General features: G+C 37.4%; 1 protein-coding gene and 1 non-coding gene across 2 annotated transcripts in view; both read right to left on the bottom strand.

Annotated features, from left to right (window-relative positions):
• Positions 1-11,160: 11,160 nt before the first annotated feature.
• LOC149816553 (uncharacterized) overlaps positions 11,161-24,345 on the bottom strand; it is a 28,466-nt gene continuing 15,281 nt past the window's right edge. The window contains exons 2-3 of the mRNA XM_089987560.1: positions 13,409-13,784; positions 11,161-13,324 (exon numbers count right to left, since the gene is read on the bottom strand). Of these exons, the coding sequence (XP_089843686.1) occupies positions 11,437-13,324; positions 13,409-13,767 (2,247 nt within the window). The 5' untranslated portion in view covers positions 13,768-13,784 and the 3' untranslated portion in view covers positions 11,161-11,436. The remainder of the gene's footprint in view (positions 13,325-13,408; positions 13,785-24,345) is intronic.
• Positions 16,159-16,241, bottom strand: LOC149816554 (small nucleolar RNA SNORD34). The gene has a single exon (XR_016427777.1). It is a non-coding gene; the product is annotated as a small nucleolar RNA SNORD34 (small nucleolar RNA).

Raw genomic sequence — 24,345 nt, 5'->3', positions numbered from 1 at the left:
TGATTTAACCGGGTGTGCTTACCACTTACCTCAAATTACTATAAAAGTTTTAAATTTCAATGGCTTTAAACAGTATACGAGATTGAAATTTAGTTTCACAGCTCCAAGCTTGATTATCAGGATGGTGGGCCAATAGGTAGGATGACAAACCTTTGATTGTGGACTGTCCAAGCATGGAGAGACCTCGTGATCATGATAAGTTGTTTTCTTTTATGGGCCATGTTTGTGAATTACATTAATCTAATGACATTCTTTGTGCTTGTGCCTTGCACCAGTGTGCATGTTTAAAGCCTAAAAGCTATGTCACATGGGTGTGGGTGTGGGTGTGGGTGTGGGTGCGGGTGTGGGTGCGGGTGTGGGTGCGGGTGCGGGTGCGGGTGCGGCGCGATTTTAAAATTTGTGGACACGGGGACTCGACTATATATATATATATTAAAAAAAAGTGCAAAGGACTCAGCTATGTCTGTGACTGTGCATAGCACAGTCTATGACTGTGCACAGCACAATCCATTGTGCACAGCACTGTGCATTATGCACTGTGACATAACCTTTTTTATATATTTTTTAAATAAAAAATATTAAAAAATTTATTTTTTTTAGTTTTTTCACCCTACAAATGGACATTTTTGGACTTAGACAACGTTGACTGAGTCCAAAACAAGGACGGACTCGGCCTCGACTCGTTGATCGAGTCTGACTCGGTGTTGACCGAGTCTGGATTGTGTTTGATGTTGCACCCGTGTCCACACCCGTGTCAGGGCGTGTCGACTCGGGTGCGGCGCCTCCCTAGCCGAGTCCGTGTGACATAGCCTAAAAGTATAGCCACAAGTGAAGGCAATAAGTTTCAGAATGGACCTCACATGGCAGGCAAAAACATGGGTGGGATGGTTAGGGATGTAAATGGGTAGGACCGGTCGGATCTTGTCAGGTGTAAGATAATTGAACGCAGAATCTGATTCAGACTCAGATGCATAGAGCCTATACATAACTTGGATCTGATGATAGCATATATATATATATATATATAGAGAGAGAGAGAGAGAGAGAGATCTGACATATATGTATAATCAGATGGATCAGATCTTGCTGAATTCTAAGTTGAATTCAGACTCGAATACGAGGATGCTACAACTAAATCTGAGTGACTCCTATAATTGGAGAGTCGATCATTTCTAAACTGAATGATATTTTGTTACAAAAAGAGTTGACCCTTGTAATGTCGATTCGACCCTTGCTGAACAGAACAAGTTTTTGTTCAGGAAGAGTCGACCCCAGAGTTGACAGAGGACTCTTTCATATCAGATTTCATGATTTTGGTATTTTGAAACTGAATGAAGGTTGTTTAGCCTGGGTAATGCATGGATTAACCCTTGATCAGGTCCAAGAACTCATGTGTAACATGATTAAGGGTTGTATGCATCATTTTGGTTTTGGTGGTCTGAGGGACCAAATGATCTTGAGGTGCTAGATGTGATGCTCATGAATAGATGATTTTTACGGTTGGTTTAGCAGGTTGTATGTCTTTGCATGATTGAGCATGTTTCTTGTGAAAGAAATGCATATATGTGTTAATGAACATGTATGTAATTAAGATGAGATATTATGCAATTATTAGGGTTTGTGATGGTATGCATGATATAAAGACCTTATGCTGAATGAGGTATTATAACACTATGTTATGTAATTAAATTCACTTTCTAGAAATGAGTTAGAATTACGTATGTCTATGAAGAATACGTATTAGTTGTGTGGTTCGTAAAAGGTTATTTTATGGATTTACCATTTTTAATAAATAGATTAGTCCTTGAAAGATGAGATATGCCCAAGTGTGAGCTTAGTGTGGTTGAGGGTAATGCTTAAGAATGACATGATGTTTTTGGGACACGATGGTGGTTAAAGTGTGCAACTTGGTGTTGGCACAAGAAATTAAGAATCTTATAAGTAAACATAATGTAACTTGTTGGGCAAGGCCCTACGTACCCAAGGGATATTATGAGAATTTAATTAATAATGTGTATTAATTTAAAGATGAAACAAGTTACATAGAGTTGAGAGTCGCGCCCTGAAAGATGGGTGACCTTTAAATAGACTCAGCTCGTTAAGCAAGTTAACACCAACCCTGTGAATGTTGTGTTGGAGATGGTGACGATTCTGTTATGCCCCATCCTGGTCACTGAAGGTGGACCAGTCCCCAACCACGATGACTTAGGGGATGAGGACTTCTTTTTGTTAGAAGTCTTGGATACGTATATTAGCGGTAGTGCACTACAAATTTTTTAAGAAAAAGCACGCTTGACAAAGGGTTTTGGACTCTTGGTGCTGGTGAATCCAGATTTTGCTTGGAGATAATGATAAAATATGATAAAAATATAAATGTATGAAAGTACACTCCCAAGTAGACCGATGAGCCTAAAGAGGCTCGAGTAGTGGTGTCTCATGAAAAAAATTATAAAAGAGCAAAAAGAAAAGATAAATGAAAAATCAATAAAATATGTTCATGCATTTAGGGCATGCATGAGTGGTTTCAATCTCTTAATTAGAGGTTGAGACGAGTCCTTTTCGCTAAAAGTCAGGATTTTGGACTCATGTTGAGCCACAAACTTAGGTTGAGTCCGGTTAAGCTAGTGACCTATCTGTGACTTCTATTGTGGAACGGATGTTCTTGTTCCTGGTGAAACATGTGGTTAGTCTCACATCTGTTTCTTTACCCCTTTTCAGACACTTGTAGGAAAGTGTGCATCGAAGATGATGGATGTTGAGGACTCGATGACCCCCTGAAGTTGATTCTGGGCTCTTCTATTTCTGGGACTACAATCATTTTTTTTTAAAGTTTTGTATAGTGGGTTAATTATGTATTGAGACCCTTGTTTCTTTTTTTATTGTTTCCCTGTTGGGTACATTTCTTTTGTAAAAAGTATTGGTTGTTCACTATGTTTTGTTCAAGTGAACATTGCATTTTAAAAAGATGAATTTTTTGTATAGCCTTTACTTTATTGAAATTTTGTGGAATATTCAATAAAAGAAATTGTTTTGTATTTTTTGTTGTGCAAGGAATTCTCTTGTTAAGAGTGAGACTTTTTCCATTCAGTTGGTTTCAAAAGAAAACCCCTTGAAATGTATTTCCTTTTGTTGTGTTCTAAAATAGCCAAATCTTTTTATATATTTAAAAAAAAAATAACCAAATTTTTTTAGAGTGTTATACAAAGTGTAACACATATATACTATGTTAAAGGCCAAATGACACGATAAGAAAATTATTGTTTTATACCTATCGTTCTCTCTTATCAACACCTTCACTTTCTTATCATGTCATGTGACCATTAACAAAGTATATATGTGCTACACTTTGTATCCACCATACGTGGCATTGGTCATACAAGATACATGGCAACAAAAATATAAGGAAACGTAACATTACAAGCAACAACGAGTCGACCAAATGGGCAACTGCTTGACAATATTCATAGATCCAGGGTGGATCCGTGGATATACTCACGATACAACATGAACCTTGATATCCAAGTATGATTTCGGATGTAAATGGTTTGGTGTTTCGGCCATCCAATTCTATAGTTGGATTTGATAAGCAAAACAATATTGTCATTTTTTAAAGACCAAATGCTATCTCCAGGTCTTCCTACAAACAACAAATTGTAGCCTGATCCAATACTGAAGTCGAATACAAAGCCCTTGCCTGTGCAGCTTCTGATTTACTATGGCTATAGACTATTTTGAAAGAACTTGGCCATCTATTGAAGAGAATAAAATATAGAATGGAGAGAAAAGTCGAGAACGATGATGGAGAATGACTTATAATACTTTTACTCAAAAAGGTTCTTCACACCTAGGATTCATACAGTGACTTTTAGACTAGGCTTTTATAGCACTAGTAAGACCTTTCTAGATGTATTGAGACTCCAAAAGACTTATAAACTTGTACCCACTTAATAACTCTAGAAGATTCTTAGAAACTTGTACCTACTTAATAATTCTAGAAGACTCTTAGAAACTTGTACATGCTCAATAATTCAAGAAGACTCTTAGAAACTTGTACATACTCAATAATTCTAGAAGACTCTTAGAAACTTGTACATACTCAATAATTCTAGAAACATTTGTTCAAGTTTAATTTATTCTAAAAAATGCCTCTTCTAAATTAAACTTTCTCCTTATGCCCAATCTTTCTGCATTTCTCTTGAAGACTTGTCCACTTAGTGGCTTCATGAAAATATCTGCCATCTGATCTTTCGTTCTGCAGTACTCCACATGAACATCACCTTCATTCACAAGTTTCCTCAGAAAATGATACCGAATCCGAATGTGTTTCGTCCTTCCATGAAGAACTAGATCTTTCGCAAGTGAGATAGTTGAGTTGTTGTCACAGAAAAGAGTTGTTAGCTTATTTTGCTTCTGCTTTAAACTCTCCAAAATTTCACGCAACCAAATTAACTGACAACCTGTAAAAGATGCAGCAATATATTCTGCTTCTGTAGTAGAAAGTGCAGCAATTGGTTGTTTCTTTGATCTCCACAAAATTGCACCACTTCCAAGATTAAATACATAACCTGAAGTACTTCTGCTATCATCAACACTTCCTGCGAAGTCACTATCAGTATAACCAATAAGCTTGACTGCAACATTAGTTTCATAAAAAAATCCATAATCGATAGTTCCTTTCACATATCTCAAAAATCTTTTTGCAGCTTCCCAATGATTTGAATATGGCTTCTCCATGAATCTACTCACCAAACTGACAGCATACATAATGTCAGGCCTTGTGGATGTGAGATACATTAGATTTTTAACCAAACTTCTAAACATAGTGGAATTGACAAGTTTTCCTTCACCTTCTTTAGATAGCTTCAAACCTGAAATGCATGGAGTCGAAACTGGATTAGCATTCTCCATCTTAAACTTCTTCAAGATCTCTTTTGCATAGCTCTCCTGCGAAATAAAAATTCATTTCTTGGTTTGATAAACTTCAATACCAAGAAAATGATGCAATTCACCCAAATGTGTCATCTCAAACTCCGCCATCATTGAGTTCTTGAACTCATTCAACATCTTTACATCATTCCCTGTGAAAATTATATCATCAACATAAAGACTTACAACAATGAATCTTCCTTCTGAATTGACTTTGATGTAGAGAGTATGCTCATATGGACATTTCTGAAATCTACATTTTTCAAAATATGAATTGATGCGGCTATACTATGCTTTGGGTGATTGCTTCAACTCGTACAAAGATTTTTCAACTTGTACACTTTCTTCTCTTCTCCTTCCTTGACAAATCCAGGTGGTTGGTCAATATAGACTTCTTCGTTAAGAACACCATTTAAGAATACAGATTTTACGTCCATTTGAAAAAGCTTCCAATTATTCTGAGCCGCAAGAAAAATAATTAAATGAACAGTCTCAAGTCTTGAAACAGGAGCAAATACCTCTGTAAAATCTTCTCCTTCTTTTTGCTTGTACCCTTTTTCTACCAGCTTTGCATTGTGCTTGTTGATAGAGCCATCTGGATTCATCTTTGTCTTGTACACCAACTTTACTCCAATAGAACTTTTGTGTGGTGGTAAATCTACAAGCTCCCATGTATCATTGTTTTCAATTGAACCAATTTCTTCTTTCATGGCTCTCCTCCATTTTTCTTCTTGACATGCATCATCAAAAGAAATTTGATCTTCACCTGCAAAGAAGGCAAAAAATATGGTATCATTCTGACTAACTTCTTCTGTGATGTCATATAATTCTTGGATGCTTCTCATTTTTCTTATAGGGATGCTCGATGAAGAACTTGGGGAAGAAGAAGAATTTTCTGCTTGGGCACCATTTTCATTATTTTCAAATGCTGGATCATTCTCTTCTTCTTCAATCTCAAAAGGAAAGATAGGCAAATTTTCTTTTTCAACCTCTAAGTCTTCAAATATGGAATTTTCATCAAATCGAACATCTCAACTGATCACAATCTTCTTTGTCACCGGGTTGTACAGCTTGTAAGCCTTGCTTCTTTCGTTGTAGCCTATGAAAATACACTTCTCGGGTTTATCATCCAACTTGTTTCTCATAGCATCTGGAATATGAGCATAAGCCACGCTCCCAAATACCTTAAGATGGTGAACACTGGGCTTTGAACCATACCATGCTTCATGTGGTGTGCAATTTTCCAAGCTTCTTGTTGGTGATCTGTTAATAAGATAAACTGCACAAGAAACAGCTTCTGCCCAAAATCTTCTTGACAACTTCTTCTTCTTAAGAATGCATCTAGCCATCTCCATAATTGTCTGATTCTTTCTTTCACACACACCATTTTGTTGTGGTGCATGTCGGACCGTCATATCATGCTGAATACCATTGTCCTTGCAATATTTTTCAAACTCATTTGAAACATATTCACCTCCGCGGTCAGTCCATAAAGTATTGATTTTCAGCCTAGTAAATGTTTCAACTTTCGCCTTGAAGTCTTTGAATTTCTGAAAAGCTTCATATTTTTTCTTTGACACAATATACCCAAACTTTTCATAAGTAACCATCAATAAAAGAGATAAAATAATGATTACCTCCCAAAAATGTCACCGTCATCGGACCACAAAGATCTGAATGAATAAGCTCCAAAGGTCTTATTGTACGCCATGATGATTGAGGAGGAAATGGATTTCTGTGTTGCTTTCCGAGTTGGCATGCTTCACAAACTCCATCAAGATGATCAATTTGAGGCAAGCCTTTGACCATCATCTTCTTTGAGAGCAGCTTCAAATTTCTATAATTCAAGTGTCCATATCTATCATGTCATAGCTTAGAAACTCCATTATCAATACTAGTAAAATAAGACATATTTTTATTTTGAAGAGTGAGTGAAAAAAGAATATTTGAAGCAACTTCAACCCTTGCAATAACTTGCTTTTTCCTTGACAAGTAGTAAGCCATGTCATGAAAATGAATGTCATATCCCTTCTTCAAAAGATGCCCCACACTGAGCAAATTATTTTTCAAACCAAGAACGAAATAAACTTCAGACATTTTCTCCATTTTTTCTGATTTTGTTTTAAACTTCATTTCACCAACACCACTAACTTTGTAAGCCTTTCAATTTCCTACTTTAACTTCACCATAATTAGATTCAAATAACTTAGAAAATAATTTTTTTTACCTGTCATATGCTTGCTAGCACCACTGTCTATGTACCAGACATCATCAAGATCATCACTATGAGACACAAGCAACAAAGTGTCATGATTTTGCTCTTGGTTTTTGTTTTTATATACCAAACAAGCATCATGCCTTTCTTCCTCCTTGTACCAGTATTCACTTGCCATATGACCAGGTTTGTGGCAATTATAGCATTCAAAATAGCTACGACCTCTCCCTCTTTGATTTCCATGACCTCTTTCTCTTTGCGAGCTTTTGAAATTTTGATTTTGATTCAAGCCATTCTCCTTGCTTGAATAATCGCCTCTTCCACGAGCATATGAGCCTCTTTTTCTAAAGCTTTCACTTCTTCCACGACCACGTCCTCAACCTCTTTGATTTTTGAAATTCTCCTTTTCATTTAGAGACAATTTCGACTGGAGTGCTTGATCCAAAACTACTTCTTTCTTTTTTTTTATTAACCTTTCTTTATGAGCTTGCAACGGGCTAAGTTCATCAATGGTCATGGTATTCAAGTCCTTTGATTCTTCAATGGCTACCACAATGTAGTCAAATTTTGAATCCAAAGAACGAAGAATTTTTTCAATGACACGAACATCATCCATAGTTTCACCATTTCTTTTTAATTGGTTAATTATAGACAATACTCGTAAACAATAATCAGAAACTGATTCCGACTCTGTTTTATGCAAAACTTCAAACTCTCCTCGAAGAGTTTGCAAATGCACCATTTTTACCTTTTCACCTCCTTTAAATGAACTTTCCAAAATCTTTCATGCTTGCTTTGAGGAAGTAGCACACACAACCTTCTCAAAAGCAACTTCATTTGAGGTTACTACTTGGTAGATTACCACAAGATCTCTCTTATTTTTCTTTCTCGTCACTTTTAGACTCTCTCTTTGAGCATGTGGCATTTCTTCATTTTCAACTTCAACATAGCCTTTTTCGACTATCTTCTACAATTCTTGAGATCCAAGAATAGCTTTCATTTGGATACTCCAATTGCCGTAATTTTCTTTAGCTAATTGAGGGACGAAAGGAAGAGGAATAAAGTTGTTCATTTTAATAGAATAAAGCTTTAATATCAATTTGAAGAGAATAAAATATAGAATAGAGAGAAAAGTGGAGAACGATGATGGAGAATGACTTCTAATACTTTTACTCAAAAAGGCTCTTCACACCTAGAATTCATACAATGACTCTTAGACTAGGCTTTTATAGCACTAGTAAGACCTTTCTAGATGTATTGAGACTCCAAAAGACTCTTAGAAACTTGTACATACTCAATAATTCTAAAAGACTCTTAGAAACTTGTACATACTCAATAATTCTAGAAGACTCTTAAAAACTATACTCAATAATTCTAGAAACATTTGTTCAAGTTTAATTTATTCCCAACATCTATACCGTGAGCCACCGGTTCTCTAGTGTAACAATATGGGAGCACCATACCTGGCAGCCAATCTGGTGTTTCATGATTAGACCAAGCACGTTGAAATTGACTTTCATTTCGCTCGTGATCATGTGCCCAAAGGACTTCTTCAAATTCAATTCATTTCATCTAATGATCAACTCACTGATGAACTCACCAAACCCCTCCCATATGCCAAATTTTCAATTAATCGGGATCAACGTGTGTCCCCCCACGTTGCGCTTGCAGGGGGCATGTTAAGGTAGAAGGTAAATCATCAACGGTTTGGACTCTATCTCCTCACGTAATAAAGATAATCGAGCATCAAGAAAAAGCAAATGAAGTCCTCCAAATGTGAGTCGGTTGCAACAGTCATATGCAACCTCAATCTAATGTAATCCTCGTGCGTTGTAACATTTGAGACATGTATCACACGGTTACAACGTGTAACCAATTGATGTATATTATCGATATTTATTGAAAGTCCTTCACACGGTGTACAAGTGAGAATATTGAGGTTTTCTATCTCCTAGCATTTGAGTTTGCAGATAAATTCCCCAGGCCTAATGATTCATCCATATTCTTTTATCAAGAACATTGGAACATAATAGGTAAGGATATAACCTTTGTCAGTACAAGATTCCCTCTGTATAGTGAAAAACAAATTGAGGATTAATGCAACTACATTATTCTCATTCTCAAAGTTCTTGGTACTAGAAATCTTGCAGAATATCAATGATATCACTATGTAACTTTATTTATAAGATAATTACCAAAGAGGTTTTCTAATAATAATTGCCTTTAATAACTAGGAGGGGCAGGACTATTCGAGAAAGCGTCCTTCTAGAGCAAGAGCTTGCTAATTCTTTGGCTACTGACCATGTTCTTTCAATGTGCTTAAAGATTGATGTATCCAAGGCCTATGATCATGTTCATTGGTATTTTTTTTAGCATGCTTTGTGTGTCAGCATAACCTCGTTTGAGTTGGTGATCAATGGCTCTCTAGGAAATAGCTTCATTAGCACTAGAGAGATTTGCCAAGGAGACTTGATGTCTCTTATCTCTTTCTTGCTGTTATGAAGTGTCTGACCTTGAATGGATCATGTTCGCAGTGCATAGAAGTGCTGATCCAGCGTGTGCTTTGCCTTTTGCCTATGATGTCCGGTTGTTGTGCTGAAGTCCATCTCACATATGGCAGCCATCTTTCGAGAGTGTAATGGGATGGGCCTTGGCCGTTTGACGGGCAGCCTAGGTTCAAATCCCATGGGCGTTACCCCCTCCGAAGCTTGATGATTCCCTGGGGTCAAGGGGTAAGCCCTCGGAGTTTTATACTGACAGGAAAGAGACCACAAGTACCGCTGAGCCAGCGCTGCTAGGTCTCTGCGCCTGAGGTGGTTTCTCCAAGTTTAAAAAAAAAAAAAGATGGAGGGGCTTCAGCGTACATGTTGGTGAGACGAACCAGGTGTACTTGGCCTTTTTAGCGCTATAGATCCCCCAACCTAACTCAGCCTGGGCGTCCTTGGTGAAGGCCAAGTACATGTCGCACCAAAACCTATGGACCTACCTAGGAGGTCGTCGCAACTCCTGGGCATGGAAGGGGATTCACTGGGTTTGGAAGAAGGTGAAATACTTGGTTTGCTGCGAGCTGGTTAATAGGGAGATCCTGAGGTTTTGGACTGACTTGGAGCTCAGATATATTGTATGCGGAATTAGCAGAGAGCTATACAGTGTGATAGAGGCATTTCGAATTCGGTTGGTCAAGCAAAGACATGTACCCCAGGCATGATGATATTTTGGCCCTGCTCCAAGCAGGACTGCAACGGGAAAAAATTTCACTTAGGCCTCGTCCTGACCTCATTGTATGGAAGTGCAATACCAACCAGGTAGCCATTTGGAATGCTCTTAACATTAAACATCCAATAACCAGGACTGGCGAAGCACACCAGAAATGTTGAGAGCTTACTGTTTTTTTTTTCAACTTTCAGTATGATGATCCAAATAATTGTGATAATTGTTATAAGTCATGTATCTCATTGGGGATGTAAAAACAACGGCGGATCCTACTTCAAGGTGATTGATTTCTGGACGTTTGGTTGGTCCCCTTCAAAAAGATTAAAAAAAAAACTATGGCTAGTGATGAAAATACGCCTGAGCTCCAACCTGGTTTTGAAAGGGATCCAATCCATATTATTGGACCTGGATAATATTGATCTGAATCTAGGTCAGATACAAAAAAATGTGATTGGGTCTAGCTAGAATTGGGTTAGAATCAGGTAAGTAAATATGACTGAAATGGGTTCAAAATCAGGTCCAACCGAACCAGTCTTACCTATCCTAAAAGAAGAACGATATATTTGACCCATTTTGACTGAATCCAGTATTAGAGACTGTCAAATCACATTTTTACCATGATATCCAAGTAGGATTCAAATCATCAAACACACCTAAAATTTGGATCTAGTGCCAGACTCAAGCTTCACTTGCTGAACATTCGACCCATCTGCTACAGCAATACACCTTATCAAATCTTACAGAGCTTGTGTAAGCACTAGTGTTGATCACTTGGATGCTGCCTGGCGCAGTTCAATAGCCGTGGATTTAGGAAGACCCATGCCCAGAGAGCACAACCTTGTTAAATTCCTAGAAGCAATGAGCGAAGCCACTGTGTGGCTGGCTAGAGATCAGAGAGATTTTTTTTGTTTAAATATTTACACTATAAAATAGGCAATTGCAACAAGAAATTCATTCTACTGTTAATATAGCTTGATGTTGACAAAGCCAACATATCAAATGCAGCTATATGAACAGATCCCCAACTACCCTTTCTCATGCTCTAAAGTAGGAAACAACCAAAAGATTTTTCATGCCACGAACTATATAGCAGCTTTGCATGTCGCTCTGTTGTGACCCAGACCTTTACATCTGCTACAATGGAATGGCCTTTTTCCACTTCCTTGCAACTCATCCAGCTTTCTCTTAAGGCGACTATCGGCAGGCCGGCTGGGTGTTTGGCATCGCGTTATTGGCGGGGTTGAATTTACAACAACATCAATATCCAAGATTGGATTTATGGGCTCAGAATATGCTAGCCTATAACTTTCAGTAGTGAGATATCTCTCACAGTAATCATAGATATTTCTACCAATGCAATTCAGCGACACAATTACATGTCTGCACGGCAAACCTGTAAGCTTCCAACTCCGGCATGTACACCCCCACATATCAAGGTCAACCACATTAATATGATCATCAACCACTTCGAATTTTGTGCCCGAGGAGACTGACACAGAGAGTGAACGTGCATAATCTACCTCCCTCTGAAGTTTGGTCTCTGATTTAGGTGTAAGTCTTGTCTGCCATTGTGCAGATTCCTCCCACCGTAAATAAATTAGCTCCATTATCCTCCGCCTTATCGTGTCGACCAGCTTCACAACTGATAAATCATGCACCTTGGATATCCAGATCTCAAAGCATTCCACAATATCAGAAGTTATTTGACTGTACCATGATCCTTTGAAGAATACATTTGCCCACTGTGCAGGCTCAATACCCATAACCCAGACAGCAGCCTCAGGCAATATAGATCTTATGCTTTCAATGCAAGAAAGAAATTCATCATTTTCACAAGCTCTAGCAGCAGTATAGACAAGATCTGCCAAAGCGTCCTCCATTGCTTCTGACCATGAGCCTTTCACTTCTTTCTTCAACTTTTCTGCCAAATAGCTCAAGCAAAATGCATGTTCACTGTTAACAAATATTTCTGGTACAACTTCCTTCAAGCCCTTCAAGCCATCTGATACAAATGTCAGTGATCGAGATGATGACAATCCAGACTTCAACTGAAGTAGGAACCACCGCCAGCTATCATATGCTTCCTGCTCCACTATCGCAAAAGCAACTGGAAAAACTCCATCATCACCATCTATTGACGTTGCAGCCAATAGAACCCCTTGATATTTCAACTTCAAAGAAGTACCATGCAAGAATAGCAAAGGACGACAACCTTGCTCAAATCCACGAAGAGAAGCATGAAAGGCAATGAAAAGCCGATGAAACTGTCCTTCAAATGTGGTTGCTAATGCAGCAATGCTACCAGGATTAGTTTCAACCACCTTCTCACAATAATGGGACAACTCCTTCGATGAATCTACATCTTTACCAAGAAGTTGCTCCCTTGCAAATTCCTTACCACGCCATGCTTGCATATAATTCAACTTTAGTCCATAGTCACGGTGAATGTCATTCACAATTTCCTTTGTCTTATAGTCTGGTGTACTGCGAAGCTTCTCTTTTATCAAGCTTGCGACCAAATGCTTGGTTGGAGGCGGATAATTGTCAACTCTGAAGTCTCCATTACAGGTATGTGCACCATTTATCTTTTTGAGCTTAAAAATTTTTGTCCTTGATATCTTAGAAGCATGTATTCGCCATTGACAACCTTCTGCTTTACATTTCGCAGTGATACGAGAACCATCATTTTTTACAAACTCATATGCAAAACGCTTATCAATCGCAAACTTGCGCAATGCATCACGGAACTCATGAGCATCTTTAAACAACTGACCCACACAAATGATGGTACTCTCTCCAAAAATAGTTGGTCTCCGCACACTGTCATCACAAGAAATAGGTTCTGCTGCCAACCCAGTTACAGCGTTACTTGCTGCCGGCCCAGTTAAAGTGTTACTTGCTGCCTCACAAGTTTTCCTTTTTTTAGGCACAGCAGCCTTGGAAATACTTTTCTTCTTTGCTGTTACTGCCCTGTAATAATAAATGTTCCTATTGTTATTTTATGATTAACATAATGAAACAAATTCAATATGAAGATATGCCTCAGAAATATACCTGCTTGAGATGTTCACATTAGTAGGAGCAGCATTCTTCTTGGAAGCAGGAGTCTCTGTAGCTAAAACATAAACTTCCGGTGATTCTTGTTGAAAATCAACCATTCGTCTCAAGTCCTTGTCATTTGAAATTGTAATGAGAGTTTGTTTGTTTGTTGGAAGTAGATACTTAAATGACAAAGTAGATGCAGCACTGTTGCACATCTCTGCAATTTCAGACCTAAATTGATCAAATGGCATATTACGTTCAACATCCAAGAGATGTGCTTCCCCACCAGTATATGAAATGGAGCCATCACTATTGTGGACAAGAGCACCACCAAAGTGGATTACACAGACTAACACTTTCTCACTGGTCATGGTGTTTCAGCAACGGCCTGTGGTAACAAAAAAATGAGTTACCAAAGATCCCAAAGGTGCTCTAAACATAAATCAAGAGAAACGTTATGATGAATGATCAATCAATCAGTAAAATATCAACTATCATCAACTTGCAGCTACTGATGGAATGTTAATGGGCAATTTGTCATTTTCCACGAATCGAAAAAATATGCATATCCTCTCGACACTTCTAATTCTGAGCTAATACAAATCGCCAAAGATGGTTATAGGAAGGGTTGAAAGATGAGTTCAATTCATTAACAGCTTAAAAACAGGCTTACCACTACAGTATTAAAACCTATGTCACACGGACTCGGCTAGGGGGTCGATGCACCCACGTTGACACGCCCCGACACGGTGTGGCTTCGAACATGGGGCGGACTCGATCAACAGGTGTCAGACTCGGTCAATGCACCTGGGTCAAGTCTGTCCACTTTATAGATTTGGCCAACTTTGATTGAGTCTATATTCGTCCATTTTTACGGTAAAAAACTAAAAAAAATGTATATATATTTTTTTTAAATATATATATAGCCAGACTGTGTGCACAGTCACATGGCCAGTGCTATCTTATTACTTTGATCGTTCCCAATGCTATCTTGTTAATTTATTGTTATATATATAATTATATATATTTTTAAAAAATATTATATATATAGCCGAGTCCCCGTGTCCAAAATTTTTGAAATTGCGTTGCACCCGCACCCATGTGACATAGATTAAAACTTGCATGAGAGACACAGAGAGGCCAAGGGGGAAGATTATTCAAATCAGCAAGTAGTAAACAAAGTAAAATAAACGTTAGATAAAATTACCACCATTCTGTAACATATATGAAAAAAGATTATGTGTGTCTCAACAAGTCTGTCTCATTCCATTGACCATGTCATACTTTAGAATCTCTATTATATAGAAAGCACCAAAGAACTGATTCAGATTAAAACCTAAGAGATATGAGGTGGCAGTCTCATGCATCCCCAATCAGCTCCAAGCCTAACAGCCCTAACCACATTCAGAGATGCATGAATAAAACTAGATCTCTCTCTCTCTAAAAAGTCCATAGAAAAGTGTAGGAAGTAGAAAATAAAGAATATCTATCTAACTGCAATATATAATGTCAAATCAACTAGTCAATGAAAAATCAGACTCGTCATATAGGAGCAATTAAAAAAGTGCCACATTGAGAGAGAGAGAGAGGTGAGATCAAGTATGGTTTCCTATTTTTTTTCTTTTGCTTCCTATTAGCATAACTCTACAAGGCCTGCATACCAAGAAAAAGTGATTATTAAGACAAACACACCACCACCCAGTAGTCAAATTAAGAAAAACTAAAAGATAGCAATTACTTCAGCAACTAACAAGAGTACTAAAAAACCTAATCATCTAGACAATAATAATAACAAAAATATCTAATAACTCAAATATATTACTGGTCATGAACTTCAAGAGTAAACATTAGCATGTGAGATAGAGAGAGAGAGTCTCCAGAAAAAGGTTAAAGAACATAGACATGGACACTTCATGCTATTATAATGTACCAATACCATCTCTCTCTATATATATACACACACACATAGAGAGAGAGAAAATTAGAAAAACAGAAAAAAGCCAATATGTTGCACGAAAGTAAATAGGCACTTCATTTCCAGGGTAAGATTTAATATTTATCTACATCTGTCAAATAGATAAAAGCATGGACACATGACATGAAGCAGGCATGACTGTTATGAATGAGAATTTTGCAAAACTAGGGCACAAGCAAACAACCAGACAGGGAAATCTATGTGTGATAGGCGGATAGCCAATTAACCAACAGATATTTAAAAAACACCAATAATCCAACCCAAATGCCTGGAACTGATGAGTTGGATGCTTTTCATTGGTTCCAAACCTAACTCTAAACCGATTTATTTAGGAGACCGTCCCACACATTCTCCCTATCTCTTTATGCCATTTATAACAAATTCATATATCTCTCTCCCTCTTTCAAATCCTTAAAATGTGCATCTCTCACATGTTCCATGATCTATTTTCATTTTATCCAATTTATGAAAAAAGACCCCTAGTAAAGCAAGTTGGTAAAAGCTTGAATACAGAGTTGAATAACAAGTTATATAAAAAAAGTGAAAAAGGTAATAACCAATAAAACATTTCCATCCCACAATTAGAATTCTATCTCTGTTGTCATAATTTGTGTTTTGTAAATGATTATAAAAAATTGTGTTTATGACATCAACCATTTCTAACCAAATCCTAAAAAATAAAACATATGAAGGCAGATGCATGTAAACTAGGTTGACCCAATAGGGGATTGACATTTTACTCACTGACACTTGGTTAACCCCTTGTGTTTTTATCTATCCATGCAACAGTGGCCTCAGATCATATAGAATTATGTTCTCAAGCAAATGATCAACCAATGTAGGCAATAACTTAATATCATCATTGCCACAATGAATTAAAAAAAAAACCATTAGAATTTGAGAAAGGGAGAGAGAAAACAGTAGGTCATATATGTATAGCATTCATTTAGTAGTATATGTACATGTGTGTGTGTGTGCGTCTTTAGGAGTTTTTATGAATCATGTAATCATTTACAAGAATCAACCAATGTATGGTTCACTTGAGCAAAACTGCGTCTGTGCCTATATATATACCTACTCCCTTTTATTAGCAGTTAGATCTTTTGAGATCCAACGGCTGTGATGCACTTTAAATATGGCTGTGTTGCACTTTAAATATGCATGCAGCTTACTTAAATGATAGCTACATGAAATTTCCATTAAAAGGGAAACCAATTTAAGATAGGGTTTACTCTCTCTCTCTCTCTCTCTCTCTCTCTCTCTCTCACACACACACACACACACACGACATGGATGATGGCATGTGAGCACATGCATCCATGTCCAACGACCTTTGGTCTTCCAAAAAAAAAATCTCTTTTGTAAAGTCTCCCTCTTTTGTTAACGCCTAAGTGAACCCTGCACCAGTTTACAAAAGTTCATTAAAAATATAAAACTTTTGTTGCACAACAAATTTGAAAAAATAAAAATAGCTTCACACATTATACTGAAAAGAAATACAATAAATTAGGCCTTGTTTGACTAGGTAATTATTGTAATCCCTGATATCTCCCATGATATAAGAACTTTTGTTGCACAAACAAAGAGGAGTCGTGCATGGACAGATGCACCTGCGTACATCACATGCCATCATCAATGTCATGTGTGTGTGTGTGTGTGAGAGAGAGAGAGAGAGAGAGATCCATGTATGCATGTGTGTAAGAGAGATAAAGAGCCATTTAAGTAAACTCTAAATTAAATGCTCAGTTTTCCTTTTAATAGGAAATTGGAAATCATGCAGCTACCATTTAAGTAAGCTGCCTGCATATTTAAAGGGAAACACAGCCATATTTAAAGTGCATCACAGCGATCTCCAAAGATCCAACGGTTAATAAAATAGTGTAGGTGCTTCGGGAGCACCGTATCATTACTAATATATGTGGGAAGGGGGACTGTCCAACCAAAGGAAGGTACAAAATCTACAACCAATGATAATCGATGGTGTTCCTTATCTAAGGATCGAGGTTTTCATTGATCAGACTTTACATATTGGATTTTTATCATTCATTCAGTGAGCAACATGTTTTGGATTATGAATTTTTTGTTTAAATGTGTTTTCTAAAGCGCTACAAATCAACGGCCTACATACTTTGTATTGTAAAGCTTTAAATGTGTTGTGAGCCATCAATTCTTCACGTTTCGAAAAACATGCCTATATGTCATAAAGTCTTCGTGTAAAGCATATTTCTTACTAAATAAATTATAAAGAACAAATATATGAGGTCCAATAGATGAGATGCTAGATTTTGGACCTTCCTTTGGTTGGATGGTCCCCCTTCCTTACCTGAACACTGTAGGTCAAAATTTACAAAAAATAGGCACCATCATCAAATGCAAGTGATGCCATCTAGACCTGTTTTCCACCTTGTTGTGCTATCACGATATTAAAATGATTTTTGGTGCTTGATGCCATTAAATTGAGAAGGGAGGAAGCCCATTTCCCATAAAATTTTGGCAATGGCAAGGTAGGAAACCAACATAGGTAGCATTATTTGTACTGAACTGTGCAACCTGTGCAGATTCCAACCTCCCTGGTGCAGAAATTATTCAAAAAGAGGAAAGGGCCATATTGTGATATATTTAGGATGAATGTGTGTGTGCACAATGCAATCATCCTAAATGGCTTTTTAAAAACATTAAATAAAAATCAAAGAAATCGCAACAAAAGATTAGCCTTCATAATCTTTCAACAAACAACAAGGCAATATGTTCGTCCATACTTTGTTTTGATGCAGATAAATGTCGTGACTCCTCTTAATTATAGGAGCAATTCCCACATTTTTTCAAATTGCTGTATGTCAAAGAAAAATGATGATATTTGGAGATATCAATGACAGAAAATATGACTTGGAGAGAGAAATAGAGAGAGAGAAAGAGACTCTACTAAACTATATATGGGAATTTTTGGCCTTCTAGAAATAAATGAAGAGTTTTGAACTTCAAAATTCTTAAAAGGTTTATAATTTAGTGACCCAATCATTGATCAGTTTTCCAAATACATTTGATTCCTATGTAGATTTAGGTGTTTCAAAAGCATTCGGAAATTGGTATAGGAAAAATGAGGGAAAAGCAGTTTGATTAGGACTGTTCAAACATAAAAAAAGTTGACAAAGGGTATTATGATCATTTAATGGAACCAAAAAAGGTTAAGAGGGGTATTTCAAAATAATAGTTGTTTAGGACATAGGCCCCATTTGGATGACAAGAGGCAAAACCAGGCTTTTCAAATACCTGGTTTCCTTGTAAACCTGGGTTTTAGCAAACTTGGTTTGCCAAAACCTAGGCTTTCATTGTGTTTGGATGACGCAAAACCTTAAAAACCAAGTTTTAGATTTTTAAAATTCAAAAAATTAACCAAAGCAGCACCAGTCCAACGACTCCAACCATTTTCCGGACAGTGATTGGCCAGAAAATAGCCAAAAAAGTGAAAAAAGGAAAAATAGGAAAAAATATTGGCCAGCCATTTTCCGGCCAACCAATGATTGGAAAAAGGCCGTACTGGTACCACACAGTGAGATGGGTACCAGTCCAGCCATTTTCCCACTGGTAATTGACCGGAAAGTGAAAAAATAAAAAAAATCAGGAAAATAGAAAAAAATTGGCCCGCCATTTTCCAGCCAGCACTGACAGGAAAATGGTCGGATTGGTACCACCCGGCGAGGGTGGTACCAGCTTGGCCATTTTCCGGCCGGTGGTTGGCGGGAAAATGTCTTGAAGTTAGTTTTTTCGAAAAAAAAAAAAAGAGAAAAAATCCGGTCACTGGCCGGAAAATGGTCGAAGTGGTTCCATGTCGGTCAGCTGGCAACATCCTGGCCATTTTCCAGCCAGAAATGGTCGGACATAGGAAGGTGTTGAACCAAGTTTTGAAAGGTGAGTGTGGAAGGGGTGGTGGAGAGGGAACCCCCCACCCCACTCTTGCTCGATAAATCAAGTTTTGAAATTAAAAAACAGGGGAGGTGGGGGGTTCATTTTATAAAACCAGATTTTGTAAACCCAGTTTGTGTCATCCAAACAGTGCACAAACTGGGTTTTAGCCCATAAGCCGGGTTTAACACCCAAACCTGGTTTTTAACCAGGTTTTGGATGTCATCCAAACGCCACCATAGTTTTTGACCAAATGAAAACTTTTAATGTTTTCAAGTGTTTAAACATATTTAGTTCTTTAATATTAGTGTTTTCACCAGGCTAAGATTGTGTGGACCTAGCTTATGAATTACAGTTCTTCTCAGTCATCATCATTCAGCAGCACATCCATGGATGGCTCCTCTGGTACATTGAGTTCTCTTCCCCTACTGAAGAATCCCAATAATCTGCAGCACTTCTTGTCCATTAAGCTTACTGCAGAAAATTATCTGCTTTGGGAGTCCCAGTCCACTCTCATTTTGATGTCCTATGACATGATGGGATTTATAGATGGAAGCAAATCTGATCTATCAAAATTTAAACCCAATTCCTCTGAGATCAATCCTGATTATATAAATCGGTTAAGATGTGAACAACTTCTGCTTAGCTGGATCTTGTCATCTTTGTCTGAGGTTGTGCACAGCCAAGTCGTGGGACATAATTCCTCTCAGGCCGTTTGGAATGCCTTAAGGAAGCTTATGCTGCACATTCCAGATCTAGGATCATGCAACTCAAATCCTAGTTGCAAATCATCCTGTTTAACATAACAGATGCAAACATGAGAAGATTGATCTTTATTTTGTCAAGGGGCAAGTTAGCCAATAAAGAATTAAGTGTTCATTATATATCCTCTAGGGCGTGTTTGACTGCGTGCCCAGCGGAAAGTCATGGACGCGTGGGATGCACTTGCAGTCAAACAGTGTAAGCCCTTCGACCTCTCTCTGCATCTTGGATTCTCTCTATCCCTCTCTATCTCTAAGTCTCAATCTTGGTTAGGCAAAGGTGAGGGCTCTCACGATAGATGGAATCCAATGATCTTGTGGTAAAAACCTTAATCTAGCAAAACAAGATGAGGGATTTAGAAGCCCTAACATGGATGCATACAACAGGTTTTCCAAGACCCTCAACAAAAGCAGAGGATTAGGGTTTCACAGAAACCTAAATCCGAAACAAATAGGCCCTCACGATAATTCAAATTGTAGAGAAAACCATAGCTTTGTCTGTGCACATACATATGAATTAGAACACCCAATTGAAAATATGTGTATATGCCGATTCCATATGAATCTTTGGTGTCATGCATGTGCATATGTGATTGCAAAACCTGAATTTTAAATCTGTGCATATATGCATTGTGCATAAGGCTGTGTATATTTTTAAACATTTTTTGGTATTTGGATCCAATATGAGATCCATATCTGGCTAAATTCAAGAAATTTTAAACACATTTTGTGAAATGGGTTTAATGTGATACCCATTTTGCATGTGTACATTAAATGAATATGAACTACCCTTTTGGCAAAATACGTAATTTGTAAACATTTTTTGGTATTTGGATCCAATATGAGATCCATATCTGGGGCTAAATTCAACAAGTTTAAACATACTTTGTGAATTGGGTTCAATATGATACTCATTTTGCATGTGTGTATCAAATGAATATGAATTTCTATTTTTTGGCAAAATATGTGATTTCTAAACATTTTTTAGTATTTGGATCCAATACAAGATCTATATCCGGGTTTGAAATCCAATTCAAACTTGTCCAAACACTGATTTAGTGGAGCGGGTCGGGTCGTATGATCCGAAACAAAGCTATCTGGCCCATTTTACATATTTCCAAGTTGTCCGCTCTGCGCAAATCAAATGCTAGACACAAGGAACTGTTAAATTATGTATATATAAATATATATATATATATATACATATACTTATATATATATATATAAATTCGTATATATATAAGTATATATACGTATATATGTATATATACATAATGATATAGCATTTTTCTGTTTTGTATAAACCAAAAACCCGATAGGGGTGTTTTGGTAATTCCTTTTGTACTTTTTGTTTTTTTACCTTTTTTCTTTTTTTCCCTTTTTCTTTTTCCTTTTATTTTTTTGTTTTTTGCTTTTTGGAACCATAAAGGGGCCCCACCTATCTAGTCGTTGGGGCCCCAACAGTCATATTTATGACCGTTGGGGCTCCCAACGACTAGAAGGGAGCCCCCTTTATGGTCCCCCTTTAGTGCTCTCCTCCCCTATAAAAGGAGGAGGTTCCCCCTTGTAAATGTATGGGTTTTACACCCTTCTCTTCCTTTCTTCAATAAGTCCAACTTATGACTTTAAGTCATTTTCTATATTTGAGAGTTTTGTGTGTGCACATTTGGTGTTTGTGTTTTTGGCTCTAGTAGTCACTCTTAAAGAGTGACTTTTTGCTCTATTGGTGCTTCCGCCTCTTTTCATTACATGGTATCAGAGCTCGGTTGGTGATTGGGCTTTTCCTTTGTCATCTTGGAACGTGTGCCTCTCAAAGATTTGAAGAAAGGAAGAATATTTGGTGCCGATGGAACGTGACTCTAAAGTGGAGCTTTCTTTCAAGCTAAATGGGTTCAACTATCTCATGTGGGCCTCCGCTATGGAAAATCATCTAAGAGGTAAGAAACTTTGGGGCTTTGTTATGGGAACTACTCCCGAACCCTCTCTTGTTCTTACCAAAATTGAAAATGAAGTTGAAAAGGCTTTAGATGGCGATGAGCGCATCAAAGCCATTAATGAACATCAATCCAAAATTGAGGATTGGGAAAGTAACCCCATGCCAAAATTTTGGCATGGTTTATGAACAATATAGACCTTAAAAATTGTGCGAATATTGCCAAATTTAGAAGGGCCAATGAGGCTTGGTTTTTCCTTAAGGGTATGTATACCCAAAAGGATCTTGCTCGGCAATTTTTTTGTCAAGAAAAAATTCGTTCCACCAAACAAATGAATATGAGTGTCCGGGACTATTTTAGCTCTCTAACCCCTCTTTGGGATGAGCTTGTCCTTCTTGAACCTAAATGGGTTGCTCCACAAGATATTGAACTAAGAAGGGAACAAATTGAAAATGAGCACTTTTTTCAATTCCTTCATGGACTTCGCCCGGAATTTGAACAAGTGAGGGCATCTCTTCTCCGTAGAAGCAAAGCCCTACCTATTGAAGATGCCCTTGCCGAGATATGTCAAGAAGAAACTCGACTTGGCTTGAGCATTAGGAGTGATGAAGTTTTGGCCGTTAATAGGCCCGGATCGAATGTTAAAGCATATAGACCTCCCCACTTTAACAAAAATAGTAATGGGCCTAGAAAGGGAATTATATGCCACTATTGTAATGAACTGGGGCACATTAGACCGGTTTGTCCAAAGCTTAAAGGAAAGCTTGCCGCGGTTGGAGAAAGTTCTTCAAAGAAGGAAGAAAGTACCAAAGAAGGAGATATCAAAGAAACTCTTAATCATATCTCTGAAGTTCTCCAACACCTTCTCAAGTCTTCTCCTTCAACATCCGGAGCCGCCATCGCCTACTCTTCATCACCTCCAGGTATGTGGATACTAGACTCTGGTGCTTCTTTTCATATGACATCTCATAAAAACTCTCTTTCAAATGTTTTTTCCGAACCCATGTCCTCCTATGTTTCAACGGCCGATGGAACGTCATTGAAAATTGAAAGTATTGGAACACTTGACTTCAAAAAATCTCAAAACTTTTTTGTTCCTAAAGTAAGAGTCGTCCCAAAAATTAATTTAAATCTCTTTTCCGTTTCTCAAATCACCGACCATGGATGCCAAGTCTCTTTCTCACCTAAAGATTGCACCGTGCAGGATCTCCAATCAGGGAAGCTGATTGGGCAAGGCCATAGAAGGGGTGATCTCTATTTTATGGACTTTTTGACGCTTCCATCTAAGTCATCTTGCAATCTTGTTAAAGACAAAAGTATTGGAATTTGGCATGAGAGACTTGGTCATCCAAATTTTGTAAAAATGTCTTTTTTCCCTTTTTTGAACAATACTTGTAAAGACAATCACATGACTTGTAAAGATTGCATTTTTGGGAAATCTAAAGATATTATGTTTCCTCAAAGAAGTTACTTTACCACTCGGCCATTTGAACTTGTTCATTCCGATGTGTGGGGACCCTCCCCAATTTTATCTAAAGGAGGTTTTTCGTATTATGTGGTCTTTATTGATGACTTCACTAGATTTACGTGGATATACTTCCTAAGTCGCAAATCCGAAGTCTTCTCCTTCTTTAAAGAATTTCATGCAATGGTTAAAAATCAATTTTTTGGGAAATCTATCTATTCTTAGGTCTGATTCGGGAGGTGAATATATGTCTAATGATTTTCAAAGTTACTTAAAAGAAAATGGAATTTGTCATCAACGTTCTTGTCCCAACACTCCGCAACAAAATGGTCTTGCGAAAAGAAAGCATAGGCACATAATAGAAACTACAAGAACATTATTGATTTCAAAAAAATATCCCAAAATCCTTTTGGGCCAAAGCGGTTCTAACCTCAACATATCTCATCAATAGAATCCCTTCATCCTCTTTGAAAAATCTTTCTCCATTTGAAAAACTTTACAATATATTTCCCGATTATAAAAGATTAAGAATTTTTGGATGCAAATGCTTTGTTTTAACTCGCAAAAATGATAAACTTTCTCCTAGGGCTATTGAATGTATTTTCTTGGGATATGGCGAAAAACAAAAAGGATACCGTTGTTTTGACATTCTTAAGAATAAACTTTATATCTCAAAAGATGTCACATTCCTCAAAGAAGAAAATGGTTTTTCGCATCAACCAAATAAAAATATTGACTATTCTTTTTTATTTGACTTGTTACCTCAAGAAAACATCATAGATGATCATGTTGATCCTAGTGAATCTCTTAATGAAGATCTTGTTGAACATCCAAATAATGATCAAAACTTAGAAGAAAATGCTTCAAGACAAATACAAGTCTACTCTAGAAGGAATGAAAGAAATCCTCCA

The sequence above is a fragment of the Nuphar pumila genome, chromosome 14 (genome assembly GCF_984573655.1).
Source record: "Nuphar pumila chromosome 14, dmNupPumi1.hap1.1, whole genome shotgun sequence".
Lineage (NCBI taxonomy): Eukaryota > Viridiplantae > Streptophyta > Magnoliopsida > Nymphaeales > Nymphaeaceae > Nuphar > Nuphar pumila.
The sequence above is the reverse complement of the archived record's forward strand: the minus strand, read 5'-3'. Positions and strand labels throughout refer to the sequence as shown.